Consider the following 16183-nt stretch of genomic DNA (forward strand, 5'->3'; position numbering starts at 1 on the left):
CAGGCCCTCTCCCTCTCCCAGGGTCCCGAGGGCCACTCGGCTGTGGCTCCCCTGGGACAGCAGTCAGAGCTCAGCTGAAGCCTCCTGGGTCCCCATCCAGTCTCAGCACTCCAGGGAGGCCGGAAAGTGCAGAATGCCATGGCGGTGAGCTCCCAGTTCACCAGGAGGACACCTGCAAATGTCTTCTGTTCACACTGAAAGGTTCCTGTTACCCCGAGGAGCTGCCACTTAGCAACAGAGAAGAGAGGAAATCGCCTGGGATGACTCGGCCACCGGACGGGCTATGCACTGGGCCCACCTGGCCGTCCTGCCGACCGCCCCCCTCCCCAGCACACCGCGCTCCGGTTCACTCTGCAGGTCACCACGGCACTGGACTTCCCGCCTTGGAGGTCACACTCACACCACGGCCCTGCACCAGCCGGCCTCTCCAGCCCTACCCGGGGTCGGGTGGGTGCCTGTTGAGCGAGCTCGCTGCTGCTGGAGCGGGGTTCACAGAGCACCGTGGGGTCCCCAGGCCTTACCTGCCACTGGATCAGAACAGACGAGGTGGTGCGTGGCGTCACAGACACGGAGCGTGGGGGTTCCCCGGGGACTGGAAGGAAGAGGGAAGCAGCAGGGGTTAATGTCGAGCTCGGCCCAGCAATCCCGGGCCACGTCCCCGCCTGCTTTCAACCAGCCAGCACGCGGCCCCCTCCTCCCTGGGGACACCCTTCCCCCGCCTGCCAGCCTGTCTAGGGGAGAGGGAGCTCATCCTGGACCACCTCCCCGACCTGACCTCCCAAGGACCCGGCCCACTGGACGCACGCAGAGCCTGGCTCTCCACGGCCAAGGCGCCTGGGGTGCCCCTGCAGTTCCCTGAGTCCTCTCCAGAGGAGGAGGGGCGTCACTCTTTTGGGGTACGTGGGTCAGAGCTACTTCTGTACAGGACACATGAGCAAGCCAGGCCCTTTGCTTTAAACATGGACGTGACTGTCAGGAAAGGGGGCTGACTCCGGGGGCTGGGGAGACCTCTGGCCCGGCCAGGGTCCTCGTGGTGGCCTGGTGCTGCTCTGGTTTGACCCCACCCTGCTCTCTGGAATGTCCATCACGTCCAGACGTGTCCCACCCTCCACCACGTCTGCCCCCGCCGGGCCTGGGTGGCCTGCTCCCAGCAGACGGACTGGCCTTCTCACAGCAGCCCCGCTGTGACAACCCGAGACCCGATGCAGAGTCAGTGTTCAGAAACGGGCTTTAAGCAGAGGGATTTAGGGGCTCTCCCCACCCGCCTCACCTGTGTGCCTGGCACCCCCAGCCTGCTCCCTACTCCGACTCAGCTGCTCCGAGCGACCCCTGCACCCTGCAGGCCTCCCCGTCCTCCGGGCCCAGACCAGGGACGGGCCCATGCTGGTCACACTCTAGGCCCCCGGCCCCAGGGGCTGCTCGCTACCCTGCCCCTCTGACCTCTGTTCCGGCTCAAGGGCCTGACCCAGTGTTCCTGCCCACATGGGGCGGGCTCAGTACTCTCAGGATAAGAGAGCCTTTCCCAGCAAACCATCTGTGCGCTCCCAAGCCCCTCCCCCAGCACTGGCCCCAGCCCTGGGGTCAGCCTGGCCTGTCCTCTCCCCTGAGAGGTGGACTCAGAGACACAGGACAAAAACACAAGGCCAACCCATTGCAAAGAGATGAAGAGGTGGTTTGGATATGAAAGGGCTGAGAGAGGCCCCCTTCTGCCCGAGCCTGTGAGGGGGAGGGGAGCCGGTGGGTGCCCCTCTCCCACGGACAAGCTGCTGGGTTTTTTCCTTCTAAGAACTGGCGCTCAGGCAAGGTGCTAATGCAGGAATACAGTGGACGCCACAGGGGACAAAGCGCCGCTTCTCCAGATCCGGGGCCCGCCCTTCCTCCCCGGCCTCCCGCCAACGGGGTGGCGGGGACACCTCTCCGGTCAGGATCGTGGGCCCTGGCGGCCTGACCTCAGCGAGTTCAAGAGCCAGCAAGGCCCCGGACCCCCCGGCTGGTCCCTCAGGGGAGGAGGCCCCGACGCCCCGGGCTACAGAAGAGCAGAGCTGAAGCCCGGAGGCCTGGTGTGATCGTGGGGACGGGCTGGTTTGAAGGCGGCTCCGCTGCTGAGTTAAGCGGGGAACGGGGAGCTCAGAGCAGGCCTGGGGATTGTCACAAAGCACCTCCCGGTGAACTGAGGGTCCCAGGTCCGCCGCCTGGGCTCCGAGCCTCAGCGTTGTCACGCAGCGGCTGTACTCTGGCCCGAGCACCTGCCTGTGTGCTGAGTGGGCCTGAGGACCCTGCCTTCCTGTTCTTCTGGGCCTGGTCTCACTGCTGATGGTCAAACAAACCCACAGGGGATCTGCAGGCCCAGTTCCTCCGAGCAGGGGTGGCAGGGGGACCTGGAGCTTTCGGGGTCTCTCTGCCACCACCGCACTGTGCATTCATCAAGCGGCAAAACCAGGACGGCTCGTGAATGAGAAAAATGGGGGAAAGCTCTTACCACCAGCTACCCCACGGCATCTATCTTTAATGACCCTATAAATTATTCAATGTCAGGGATGCTAACGGATCGTCGGATCGTCGAGTTTGGAAGCCAATCAAAGAAACGTCCCTCCATTTGGAAGCCCTTGAAGTCTGATTTACGGCCCTGGGCTGTGCAGGGGCGCCGGCTTCTGCTGCTAATTGAACCCCACTGCCAATGGAACCCCGCTGCCCATGGCCGCTCCCCCGCTCCCTTGGGTGACCCCTTCCTGGTTCAAGGCGGGAGCAGGCCTCTCTAGGAGCCCGGGTTTCGGGGTGCACAGGCAGCAGCGGGAAGCGGGCCCTGTTGCTCACCATCCTGCAGCGTGGTGACTGCCTCTGTCTCGGCGCTGAAGTCGCTGTCCCCAATGTCGTTGGTGGCCTTCAGACGCAGCTTATAGGAGGTGAAGGGCCTCAGCCTGAACACAGAAGAGACCTGTGACCGTGGAGCCCCTCCCTGCTGGGGGCCCCACGAGGGGGCGTTCTGGGGCTGCATCCCCTGGGGGGTCCCCAGGAGGGGGCGTTCTGGGGCTGCATCCCCTGGGGGTCCCCACGAGGGGGTGTTCTGGGGCTGCATCCCCTGGGGTCCCCAGGAGGGGGCCTTCTGGGGCTGCATACCTAGGCAGCAGTGAGCTGACCCGGGACTGCTGGGGAGCAGCCCCCAGCCCCCAGCGCTGTCTTGATGATCAGTCTAGGGGGACAGGAGATTCAGGGACTGGGCAGAGGGGAGACAGAACTCCCGGTGGGGATGGAGCTTAGGCTCAGCGCTCCTGGGGGAGGAAGCCGCCTCCTGTAATTAGAGACACTTTCGTGCAGGCACAAATTGCTGCTCTCCAAGGAGCTGGAGGATTCCTCCAGAGGCGCTAATTACCTCGAGCTCTTGCCCACACCCCTGCCCCCTCCCCAGGGCTCCTGCCTGCAGCTCCCATGACCTGGGGTTCTGCCCTGGCCTCCTCCCTCCCTGACTAAGCCAGTCAGGGTACCCAGCGCTTGACCAGCACGAACCCCTCTAACCCCCAGGGCGGCTCTGCAGGGTGGAGCCATCAGGATTCCCAGGTCAGGAGGAGGGGACAGAGGCCTCTGCCCTCTGCAGAGACTGGTCAATGGCTGGGGTGGGAAGACGAGTCTCCTTTTAAACAACCCTAAGTAAGACCAAGATGATGTCGACTGCCCACAGTGAAATGACGTGCCCCCTCGGCCCATGGACGAGACTTTAGGGACACGAACGCACTTCTTGGTGCCACCGCTTCGGGCTTCCTCTTTCCCTCCACCATCCATCCACCCACCCAAGTGGTCCGGATCCACAGGGGTCTGGAGCCACACCAACGACGAAGGCTTCAGATGGACTCGTCTGTGCTAAGGACATATAAACCTTCACTGTGTCCCTGGGGACACTTCCCGCTCACCCCACTCAGCAGCGGCTGCTACTCCTGCTCACAGGGAGCCGACGAGGACCCCGCCTGCCCCTTCCCTCTGCCTCTCTGTTTCCTGGACCCAAACATCCCGGGTGATTCTAGGTGCTCCCTCCCTGTCCCTTAATCCAGACGCCTCCAGCTTCCCTCACCTTGGTCTAAGCACAGCCCTCCTGCCTCAAACCAACCCTGCCTTCTCGCTTCCCACCTGACCTGTAAACCAGTGGCTTTCAAACTGAGGACCAAGGAACCCCTGAAACGCTAAGGAACCCTCTGGGCATCCAGGGTCTCTGCTCCCCCTGCGTCAACCAGCTCCTCGTCCATCTGGTTGGTAATCGCTTCTGGCAAACACTTCATTTAGAGAAAGGATTCTGCTATCTTGAAACACTGAGGACCGTTTTTGGAAGCCGTGACTAGAAAGCTTTCCTCTCCCTCTGTTTTCATATCATCTCCTGCGTGAGACCTTCTCCTGTGTGAGACCTCCTGCGGCGGCTCTCCGTGAGCTCACACTTGCAGAGATGCTCTTGTACCACTGGCCGGGCCTGGCGCCAGGCGGTGCTGAGTGAACGCTCGCTAGAGGGACGAATGCAGGGGGACGTTGTCTGCCCCGGAAGTTTCTCGGGAGGGTTGAAAAGAGGACGGGCGTGAAAGTCAGCGCAGGCTGGGGACGTGGTGGGGGCCCCGGAAGTGACCCTCGTGTTCAGACGCAGCACTTCGACCTGCGCGCTCTGTTGCTCAGTCGTGTCGGACCCTTTGCGACCCCGTGGACTGCGTCTAGTGCACTCTGGAACACGATAGTGCACGTGGCTTACCACATTACATTTAGCACTTCGCTCTCCTCTATGGATTTTGGGAACTGAGGCCGAAGAGCAAGCTCTTTGAAGACCACCCTTTCTTTCCTGAACTCTGGGGTCTCAGGGAGTTGGGGGCGCATCACGGGCAGTGAAGGGTGGCTTGACGGCTAGATGAGTGGGCCCTGGTCTGAGATGGACGGGCGGGGGCCAGGGGACCGGGAATTGGAGCTCCCAGCCTCACCCCGTGCTGAGCAGGCTCCCCTCCTCCAGAGGACCCACGACTGTCCCTGGGGTCACTGAGCTGCAGGACTTCCTGTCTCAGCAGGAAAGCCCTGCCTGGTGCCTGGAAGTAGGCACAGGGCGGCTCAGGAGCCATGAAAGGAGCAGCCAGCTCATTGCCCTGGAGACACAACCGTGGCTACTGAGCCTGGACGACTGGTCTACCCTCTACCCCGGGCACTTGTCATCACCACCTCCCTCCTGCCCCCTTGCTCCCGCCATGCTCCCTGCTGAGTACAACAAAACTTCCAGGACCACTTGAAAAACAGAGGAGGAACAAACCCTCCTATTTCCCCCAGCTCTGCTCTGTTCACTCCCCCAGGCCTCCTCCAGCCTCAGCTTTGAAGAGGGCCAAGCGGGAATTCCGATTCCAGCCCCACCTCTCCTAACTGGGGCACCTCGTTTAATTTCTCTGGAGTCTCTGTCGGCTTATTTATGGAAATGGGGGTGATGGTATCTGTACTTGCAGGGAAGTCCTGTTGCACCTGCCTCGAGGAGTCTGGTCACACAGCAGGCGCTGAATAAATGTTCCTTTCCCTTTCCCGTCTCCCCATAGGCTGCTGGAGAGGGCACGTCCAGAGAAGCAGCGGGGCCCACGGTCGCTGGGCACGGCAGCCGTCACCGGAGCCCAGGCAGTCACCACCCTGTCCCCGAGGGACACCCAGCTGGATTGGGATGTAACACAGCACCGGGCTCGGGGCTCTTGGGAGCCGGGAGAGGAGCCGTGGTCAGCTAGCCAAGGAAGGGGCCTCCTCTGCCCTCCTAGGAGGTCCTGCCGAGGGCTCTAGACCCACGAAGACAGGGGTGCCCACTGCCGGGCACCCTGGAGTGTGAGCCCATGGAGTCGGGGCTGAGGGGAAGGACAGAGGTGATGCTGAGCGTCTCGCTGGGGCCTCCCTGGACTACCACCAACCCTGCAGCCCAGGGCTTCTGTCCCAGGGGACCGTCACTCCCCAGGCCTGCCCGTCTAGACGGTTCCATCTGGAGGAACCTGGCAGGCTACTTTATGCCCCCCAGCCCTCACCTCCTCCACCACAAAGCAGGTGCGGCCAAGACAAGAGGCCAGGCGGGATCAGGGCAAAGCGAGCCCAGGGCCTCCCCGCACCCAGTGGTCAGGAAATGGCTGCCTCAGGGGCGGCCCTGCTCCTGCTGTCGACCATCACTGTGGAGCCACGGATGGCAGCAGGGGGAAGAGGTGTGCCTTGCTGACGCGGGCCAGGGCATAGAGGAGGGTTGTCTCCCTGACCGTGACACGGTCCCAGGGGCAGCTGGGCTGCCATCTGCCTCGGGGACTGGGGGCCTCCACCCCCATCGCCTCATTAGATCTCGCAGCTCAAGGGTTGGGGGGGGGTGGACAGAGCTCAGATGGACAGGCAGGAAGAGGCTGGGGTGGGCCCTGGGACTCCTGGGTCCCAGCATGGGAGGGCTGGCCAGAGGGCAGACGCGGGCTCGCAATGTGGGTCTCCCTACTGGGAGGGCGGGAGCCGGCGTGGGGAGCACCCGGCAGGGCCCCTGGGGCGGGGCAGGGCCCTCCCTGCCCTCTCGGTACCTTTCGACGACACAGGCTGTGGCCTCGTGGCTGATGGATGAGGAGTAGGTCTGCCACTGGCCCCCGGGGAGCTCGCGCAGCTGCAGCGTGAAGTACCGGATCGGGGAGGCGCCGTCGCTGCCAGGCACCCACCGCAGACACAGGCTGCGTGCCGCCACGTCGGCCTGGGGCACCTGGAGCTCCCTGGGGGGTGCGGGCCGCTCTGTGACCAAGAGAGGATGCCAGGTCAGGCCCAGGGCACCACGAGCAGCTCTGGGAGGGCTCGGCGGCTGCCTGGGGCACTCTCCGGCTTTCCGATTTTGGGCCAGCGCCTCTTTAACCCTGGTTTGCGCTCCCTGGACATCGACCCGGGCCTGAGACCATAAAGGTTGTGGAGTGGGCGGCCTGGGGGCCGCTCTGAGCCTCTGGGGTAGGGACTGGGTGTGGGGAGCGGGGCCGGGACCCGTATCTGAGTGGGGGTCACTCGCCTGTCACCCGGACTCCTCACCCCATCGACATCAACAGAGAATCCCTACAGGGAGGAGTAACTGTTGAGCTGTGCGGCGTGATGAGCGCGGGTTCCGATCAGGACGTGCGGGGGGAAATGACGCTGCAGCTGATTGCCGGCCCCCGGGGGATGGCCGCGCGGGGCCCAGACCTAACTCCCTTCCCTGAGGCCCACGCTGCAGCCTGAGAGCCCGAGTCCCCTCCTGGGCCCATGGGAAGGGGCCCGGCTCTCCTGGGCCCCTCGCTGAGCCATGGGGACTGCAGGGAAGCAGGGGCACTTGGGGGCTGGGGGGCAGGGAACAGGGCTGCTCCCGAGGAAGGTCACTCCTAAGCCTCCTCGTGGACTCTGCTAAGTCACACCAAACCTTGAGCAAACCTGTCCGTTCCCTGCTCCTGCAGAAGGGGCTGCGTGGACTCTGAGGAGGAAGGCAAGAATCGGGGCCTGGGACTCTCGGTCGCCTTGTGGTAGTGGGGAGCACTCAGCCCTGCTGCTCCCCACGCTGGAAGGCTGGCCTAACTGCTTCCCGGGGGTGGGGGGGTGGGGCGGGTAAGGAGCCAGCAGGGGGCTCTGGCACCTCTGGTGAGAAAGAGCGGAGAAGGGAGAGGGGGAGGAGGAGGGGCAGTCTCTCTCCTTGAACCCCAGACATCAGGGCTGTGGATGCGGGCCTGTGGTGAGTGTCAGGCTGTGTGGACCAGCTGTGCGTCCGGCTCCAGGAAGGACTCAGGAGGTGCTTAATAAACTCGCAGTTCGCACAGCCACCCCCCACCCCTCACCTGCAGCCCAGGCACGCTGGGCCTCTCCCCACCGCTGGCCGACACTGAGTTGGGCCTCCGGGTCTCACCTCTCTTCTCAGTGGTGATGACTGTGGCCTCCAGCGGCTCCCCCCAGCCCTGCCTGGTCTTGGCCGACAGCCGGAAGACGTACGCGGACTCGGGGGCCAACTCGGTGGCTGTGAACTGCCTCACGGTGGCACCAACCTCCACGGTGGTAAAGGTGTTGGGGCTACTGCTGGCCAGGCGGTAGGCGATCTGGTAGCCTGGGGGGGGGCGGGGCATGAAGATTGCTGGTCAGCCATGCCCCCTCTCAGAGAAGCCCTCAGCCCCCACCCGGGACACCCCACCAAGCCCCGGGTTTCTGCGCTGTCTCCCTCTCCCAGGCCGGCGTCTGAGCTGCAGGCCAGGCCCTTGAGAGGGAAGCCAGGCCCAGGGATGAAGGGGGCCTCGGGGCGCTAGGCCCCCTCTCCATCCTTTGCAGAACTCAACGTGAGCACAGCTACCTCCTCCCGGTAGCCCCCGGCCGGAGGACGCTCAGGAGCAGCACAGAGGGTAGTGCCTTCTCTGCCCCCACCCCCACCTTCTAGCAGCTCTGCTCCCACCCCCAAGGGTCACCCTGCCTGGAGCGCCCTTCTCCCCGGAGCAGGCTGCCCTGGAGGCACTTGTGCCTGTGCTCAGACCCCGTGTGTCTGCTGTCTGTCTGTCTGTCTGTCTGCATACCCCTCTTCCTCCTGCCACCCCAGCGCTCCTGCTCCCCAGAAGCCTCACCCCTGTGGCTCTGAGCGGGTGGGGTTGGGGGCTCCCCCAGGGACAGCTCTCCCTGCAGTCAAGGAAGCGGGAGGGGGCTTGCACATTAGCTCCGGGTGGGCCCACAGCTCGGACCGCCTCTCCGAGTGCCCTGATCATCAAGGGCCCATGGCTGCTCAAAGTCACGTCATTAAGGACCAGGCCGCCTTGAAGACCAGGCCCTGCCAGGTCCCGCCGCCTGCGTCCAAAGCGGCAGAGGACTTGCAGACCCAGCTCTGAGACCCCTGGACACCTGGAGTCTGGAAAAGGAGGGCAGCGTGGTCAGCACATCCACCTGGGTGGAGCCCTCCTCCTGCACGCCCGGCAGCGTGCGCCCCCTTGGTGGGAGCATCAGCCCCCCCCTTGCCTGTCACACCATCCTGATCAGTTACATCATTGCTCTTTCTCCCTGTTACACCGTAAAACATTTACCTCTCTTCTCTATTAACCCCCAGCTCTCTCCTGAAGCTCACCCACTGCTACCAGAGTGATGTAAACCGCCTTCCTACACCAGCTCTAACTCAGGACTTCCACTCCAGCTTTCACGCGTCATATTATTATTTGTATGTTGTCGGGATTTGCAAGGAGACTGAGGCGCAGGGTGAGGCCTGTGTTCAGCAGATTTAGAGGAACACCCGGGGAGATCAGATGCGGGGGACGGGCAGCGCCATCCATGAAGGCACGTGGTTCATCCACAGAAGCTACAGCAGGTAACACAGGGCACGGGGTGGGGGGTCTGTGCCGGGACACAGCCAATGACCCCTGTGTCCGCCTGGCCACTGGAGGAACGTCAGCCTGTGCCCCATACGAAAGTAGCTGAACTACGGCAAGGAATTAAGGAAAGGTATTCTGCAAATAATTGATGCTTTTGAACTGTGGTGTTGGAGAAGACTCTTGAGAGTCCCTTGGAATACAAGGAGATCCAACCAGTCCATCCTAAAGGAGATCAGTCCTGGGTGTTCATTGGAAGGACTGATGTTGAAGCTGAAACTCCAATACTTTGGCCACCTGATGCGAAGAGCTGACTCATTTGAAAAGACCCTCATGCTGGGAAAGATTGAGGGCAGGAGGAGAAGGGGATGACAGAGGATGAGATGGCTGGATGGCATCACCGACTTGATGGACATGGGTCTGGGTGGATTCTGAGAGTTGGTGATGGACAGGGAGGCCTGGTGTGCTGCGGTTCATGGGGTCACAAAGAGTCGGACACGACTGAGCGACTGAACTGAACTGATTCTGCAAAGACAAACCGAACTTTATGACCAAAAGCGCAAAGACTACAGAGGCAGACACAGACCAACAAGAACGTCATCAAACAATGTTTTAAGGGCCTCGAGAGGGAGGCGTGTCCCCAGGGTGAGTGAGCTCGGCCACTGGAGAAATACCATGCCTCCTGAAGAAGGGACTCCAACCCTACCCTCTGTCCTCAGAGAGGCAGAAAGGAACTCTGCGTTAAAAACAGGTGAACATATGTACTTCTGGGAGCCTGTGTGTGTGCACACTGAACTTCTGGGTAGATCTGAGCTGACCAGGTTTCTTTTGCAGCTTGTGAGCAGGCATGACTACAGCTGAGATGGCTGGAGGAGCAGAAACCACCTGCCCAGCGCCTCCCAGGCACAGGGAACCCCAGGGGGACACTGCTATGCAGTCGACACGAGGCCCCCCAGGGCCCACCCCCCTCACTGCGTCCACCAGCCGGCAGTTGGTCCCTTAACGTGTCCCTTTGTATTTCAGAGAGTAACCTGTGATGGAGACTCCTTGGTCATTCAAATCACCTTCCGCCCGGTGAGTACGAACTCACGAGGGTTCGGATGTGGTTACTGACGCTCTTTTGTTATCGTTTGTTCTTGATCATGTTTCACCTCTGCTCAGATTATCTGCTGCTGGAGTTAAAAATCCTGGGGTGAAACCGAGATTTTGTTCAAAGGCACGTCTTTGTGAGTTGCGATCTAAACGGGAGCCATTAACTGCCTCCCGGGTAGGCTGAGGTCTGCCCTCCACCAAAGGCTCCACCCCTACTCCCCGCCCCGCCCCTCAGGGCATGACCCCGGGGTGACCCTTGACCTTACCTCCACCTGCCCGTGTGGGCTCCGTCACATGGCCCCTCACTCACTCCTTGTCCTCTGGCTCTTTTGGACTGATGGGGGCGTTTCTGCCTGGGCCCCGAGGGCTCCAGGCGACCCCGGAGAACCGCAGGAAACCTGGGCTAATCTCTGATCCAGGTCACAAGGAGCGCCTGGGAGAAAATGCCTCAGCCCTGGACTCTAGGAGCACCTTCCTGTCCTTTGCCCTGGAAGAGGGACTGTGTCCCTGCGGTCCTGTTCTGCGTGCCGTGACCCTGAGGATGAACGCCCACACCTCACCTCAACACGGGCTGTACAGGAACAGCCAAGAGCTACTGCAGAGCGCTGGCCCACACACTCGGGAACATGGATCGGAAGCGAGGCAGGACGGAGGTGTTTGCACAGAAAAGGCTCGTTATCTGATCCCAGGTCCAGCAAGCTCAGAAACAGGAGCTGAGCCTCAGCGACAGGAGGTCAGAGGGTGCGGCCGTGTGAGGAAGGAACGGGGATCTGGGTCCCCGGGCGGAGAGGAGAGGGCCAGGGGCAGCCTCGGCGGAAGGTCCCGGGGGCATTCAGAGGGACATGACCACGTGCGGCCCACGAGGACGCGGGGGAGTGCGGTGGGCTGTAGAAGCCCGAGCAGCTCGAGTCACCCGAAGATGAGGACACGTCGCTTGTCTAGAAAACCAGCAGGGAAAGAGGCGGCGCCACAGCCTGGAGAGCGGGTTCCGGGCCATCCGCAGGGGAGGCCGGGGCCGGGGGAGAGTCAGAGAAGGTGCAGCCAAGGATGGGGGGGCCTTTGCAGGGGTGGGGTGGGGGGCGTCTTGGTCAGAGGAGCCGACAGTGGAGAGACCCCAGAGCGACTCTGGAGAGTCGAGGGCAGACCTCCCAGGTGGTGGCGAGGCCTTTCAAGGACTGGGTGGTTCCTGGGTAGAAAAATGGTGTCCGCTTGAGAGTTCTGTCCATTGTCTGTTCAGGGACCATCCTGGGGCCCCGAGGCCAAGGCTGCACAGGGCTGCCGACCCCCCTGCAGGCACTGTGGGTGGTGACGGCCCCGCACTGCCCACTCCTGGCTCAGGGAACCCACAGCGGCTGAATCTCCCTGGGGGTGAGGGTGAGGGTGGCAAGGATCGGCCTAGCCCGCATGCCGCCTTGGTCGCTGGTTTTACAGCTTCTCGATGTGAGGCTGGGGGGCAAACGCAACAGAGGAGCAAACCACGCGTCTGCTAACACGGGTCCTATTCAGCTGAGCCCCTAACTCTCAGCAGGGTCCCGCACACCCTCGTTTAATAAGCTAAAGGTCAAGGTTCGGCCCCCACGGGCAGCCCAACTTCTAACCACGTGGAGGTGGGGATCCGGCCTGTCTGGAGGGACAGACCCTCGCGGTCCGAGGAGCACACGTCATTCGAGCTTCGCAGCATCTGAGCAACTGTGGAGCAGCTGCCAATGAGGGGGACGGCTGCTGTCGGGTGGCTCCCCCGCACCCCCAAGGAAGGCCCTAAATGCTGCGAGCTCTCCCAGTGAAACATTTACGCAAATAAGCAAGTGTTTCTCCCTGTAGGCGCCTCCAGTATTTCACGCTGTTAATCTCTTTCGGAAATGAAAGGACATGTTTTGATACAGATTACAAAAGCTCTCGCCGCAGAGGTGTTTATGTGCTCAGAAGGCCACGCCGCCGGTACCTGGACGTAAGCGAGTCTCGCAAAAAGATGTTTTCCTTTCTCCCCGCTGAACACCAATCTGAATCTTTAGAAATTGTTTTCCCATCTTTCCGCAGCATCTACAATTTGGTGCACTGGCGGTAATAATATCTGGGTGACAGGTTACCCAGACAACGTTTGTTACAATTACCACTACATGCCTCACAGCCCCGGAGGGCTCTGGGGGAGGTGGCGAGCTGTGTTACGCAGCTCTGGAGTCTGACCCCCTCCTGACCTGGGGTTTTGTGATTTTCAAGGACCGCCGGGGACTAGAGATCTATGGCCAGACTTCTCAGCACCTCGGGGGCGTCTCGTAACCTGGCCCCAAGCTGCCTCTCAGCAGGAACCTTCCACTGGAGCCACCAGGGTGATGGAGAACGAAGTCCCACAACTTGCCTGTGATGGGCACAGAGAAATGCCGAGTGCAGACACGCAGCAACTTGGAGGAGGCCTCTCTGGTCCGAGAGCGGGGAGGAGGTGCTGAAGGCCCATGGCGCCCAGCTGGTGCCGTCCGGCACTGGCTGTTCTGGGTTTTTGGCGCCCTGAACGATGCCCGGGAGGCCTGATCACCGGTCCCCCTGAGCTGGGCAGCCTGGCGCAGAGGGACTACGTGACTCCTGGGCACCGAGCAGAGGGGCCGCTGAGTTACAACCACCCCCTGCCCCCCGCCCAGGCTGTACGCAACGCCTGAGACTGGACCTCAGGCCGCCTTACTGAGAATCTGGGAGAGGGATACAAAGGGGAGGGGAGGCCAGTCACTTTGGAGCAGGAGCAGAGGGGCCCTGGTGGGCTCTGAGCCCCGGCCACCGCGGCCTGCCTGCATGCGACTTTCACGGCTTGTTGTTGCTGTTTTTCAGCTGCTCAGTCGTGTCCCACTCTGCATGGATTGCAGCACGCTGGGCCTCCCTGTCCCTCACTGTCTCCCGGAGCCTGCCCAAGTTCATGTCTGTTGAATTAGTGATGCCATCCAACCATCTCATCCTCTGCCGCCGCTCTCTTCTCCTTTTGCCTTGAATCTTTCCCAGCTTCAGGGTCTTTCCCAGTGAGTCACCAGGTACTGGAGCTTCAGCGTCACCACAGGGGTGTACCCATATATGACAACTGGTCTGCAAAGTTTCCAAGTGTGCAGACACACCTTCGGGCCATGTGGATGCTTCTGCAACTTGTTTTTCCCGCAACAGATGTTTGTGAGGCTTTTTTGTGGCACTTCCTGGAGCACGCGTTCATTACTTTAACGGTCTCTGTAATTTCTCTGTGCGAATAGGCCACAGTTTGCCTTCTCACTGCCTCACTGATGGACATTTGGGTTGTTTCTAGTTGCTTCTTTTCTAAATTTCCTGTTATTTAGAGCAGTCTGCCGTGACTCTCTTCGTGCGTTTGGTCCTATGAACAGGAGGGAGGGTTTCTCAGAGTTAAGGCCTGGAGTGGGGCGGCTGGGTTGGGGCGCACCCGCCCTGGTTGTCCCCTCTGCAGCTGCGCTTGCGCTCCCAGGGAGAGCGCGTGAGGCTTCTCCCCGCCTCCTCACCTCTCCTGGGGACCATCAGACCTTCTGAGGACTTCCTAAGTCTGAGGACTGTGAAATGGTATCTAAATTATCTACATTCTGAATTATCATTGTACATGTTGCTTTCATGATCATAAAAAGTTAAAGACCAGTAAAAGTAGGGGACATGATTCTAAAGTGAGCCGCTGAGCTTCTGTGGACGGGGGATTCGTGTGGTGACTGCGGGTGCAGGAGCTTTGGGAGCCAAGAGGAGAAGAGCCCGGCCCAGGTGGGTGGGGAGGGGAGGCAGCCGGCGGAGGCGCCCTCTGACGTGGTTCTCAGAGGAGGAGCAGCACCTGGGGCTGACGGGGGTCTTTCCTGGCAGAGGACTCGGGAAGGGTCACCGCCAGCACTGGCTGAGGCTGGAGCCCTGCTGGGCTTTCAGGGAAGTCCTGGGAGAAGCAGCTCAAAGTCACGGTCACAAAGCAGAACATGTGTCTGTGTGTGCGGACACAGGGGAGGGCAGGCCTTCCTCTGCCCACTCCCACGGAGCGCTGCTGTCAGAACCGGCTTGCATCGGCCCGGGAGGGCTGGGGAGAGAGTGGAGATGATCGCAGAACCGGGGCCACTGGGTCTCAGCCGAGGTGGTGTGTGTCGGGGGGGGGACCCCCGGGGGGCCAGGTGGCGGGACTTCACATCTCTGTTCCGAACACGCATCTTGTTCCGCAGCACGCTGGGGCTCCCCCCCCGGGGAGTGGGCGGTGATCAGATGGTTTGTCCTGCTGCTTCCACGACAGGCTGCAGAGAGGAGGGCACCCGGCCCGCATGCGGGCTCGGGGCACCTGGAGAGCCTCGTCAGCTCCACAGACCACTCCCGCCCCAGGGCCTGGGAGCAGCCGGGCCAGCTGGTCTGAAATGCACACAGCAACAGAGGCTCCTCGATGACGGTCGTGGTTTTAGTGGCCAGAATGTGCAGGTCCTCAGTCACCTGGCTCAGAAGCGCCGTCCTCACACACAGCAGCAGCTCCCGGGGCTGCAGAGGCCAGGGCCGAGCTGGGCCGGTGGCGAGCGTGCCCCGGCCCGTCTTCATGAAGCCGGGGCTCAGCAAGTATCTGCCTCGCTGTTTGCCCTTTCATGGCTGCCAGTTATTATCCAGAAGACAAATCTGATCACATCCCTTCGCTGCTCAAGGTCCTTGGGGGATTCCCTTGGCACAGATTTTCAAACTTTTTTTTTTAATGAAGTGAAACCCTTTTTCAAACAAAATCTTGCAGTCCTCACCTGGAGAGCAGGTGTAATTGGTACATTTTACTGCCATTTGTGTTTAGGGTGTGATTGTCAAATTACCTACAACCCGAGCAGACATACTTGGCATCTGCGGTGGGTGAGGAGGAGGAAAGACCATACTTCAGGGCCAGCTGGCCCTGGGGGACACACCGGGCCCTCGAAGGCCCAGGTGGGAAGGTCTGGGCCGCTGGCCCCTCCTGCACTCGACGCCTTCCCAGCAGTTCGCAGCCCGGCCAGCCCACACCCCTCAGGGATGTTTATGCTCCCGCAGGCGGAAGGCAGCGTTCAGTTCAAGACTCGGGAAACCACCCGTGTATCGGAGCAGACTCTCTGGGTCTTCCCAGGACAGCCCCCTCCCTGTGTCCTGTGCTGGGGTACCTCTCTGAAGCACCTGGGAAGTGTGTGCCATCCCTCAGTTCTTCCACAGATGCTGAGACCCCCACCGCAGGGGAGGCCGTAACTGCTGGATGACTGAAGACCTTGAGTACACAGCCCCCAGGTCTGCGGAGCCTGAGGAGTACTGGGCTAACCCCTGTCACCTCGCCGTCCGCCAGCCACAGTACAGCACACGCTGATCACGCCCCCCACCCGGCTGAAACCCACTGGGGAGTTGGGGCGTTTTGAGCGCCAGCTGCCCTGATGCCACGCTTGTTGCCCGGCAGTAAGTGCTGCACTCGCCTTCTCCACGGCCCGGTGTCAGGAGATGGGCCTTACTGCCTGCGGGCGAGCAGACCCAATATTTTGTTTACCAACACTCATCCTCAAGCTCCAGGCTGAAAACACTGTCCAGCCCTGAGCCCCTGATCCAGGAGACGCTGCCCTGCAGGGCATTCTGGGGAACCTCCCCGCATCGAGGGCTGCCCGGGTGGCTCAGGGTAGAGAACCTGCCTGCCAAAGCACGAGACGCAGGACAAGCAGGTTCAGTCCCTGGGTTGGGAAGATCCCCTGGAGGAGGAAAGGGCAACCCACGCCGGTATTCTTGCCTGGAGACTCCCATGGACAGAGGAGCCTGGCGGGCTGCAGACACGAATGGGTGACCGAGCACGCACGCACACCCCGCATCAAGACCAC

The 16183-nt window shown here is 61.6% G+C and overlaps 1 protein-coding gene across 1 annotated transcript in view; it reads right to left on the reverse strand.

Annotated features, from left to right (window-relative positions):
* The window catches only part of SDK1 (sidekick cell adhesion molecule 1), a 734089-nt gene that overhangs the window by 59768 nt on the left and 658138 nt on the right, over positions 1–16183 (reverse strand). The window contains exons 29-32 of the mRNA XM_040229997.1: positions 7862–8056; positions 6534–6735; positions 2815–2918; positions 522–592 (exon numbers count right to left, since the gene is read on the reverse strand). Coding sequence (XP_040085931.1) covers positions 522–592; positions 2815–2918; positions 6534–6735; positions 7862–8056 — 572 coding nt within the window. The remainder of the gene's footprint in view (positions 1–521; positions 593–2814; positions 2919–6533; positions 6736–7861; positions 8057–16183) is intronic.

The sequence above is a fragment of the Oryx dammah genome, unplaced genomic scaffold, assembly GCF_014754425.2.
Source record: "Oryx dammah isolate SB20612 unplaced genomic scaffold, SCBI_Odam_1.1 HiC_scaffold_2, whole genome shotgun sequence".
In the NCBI taxonomy this organism is placed as follows: domain Eukaryota; kingdom Metazoa; phylum Chordata; class Mammalia; order Artiodactyla; family Bovidae; genus Oryx; species Oryx dammah.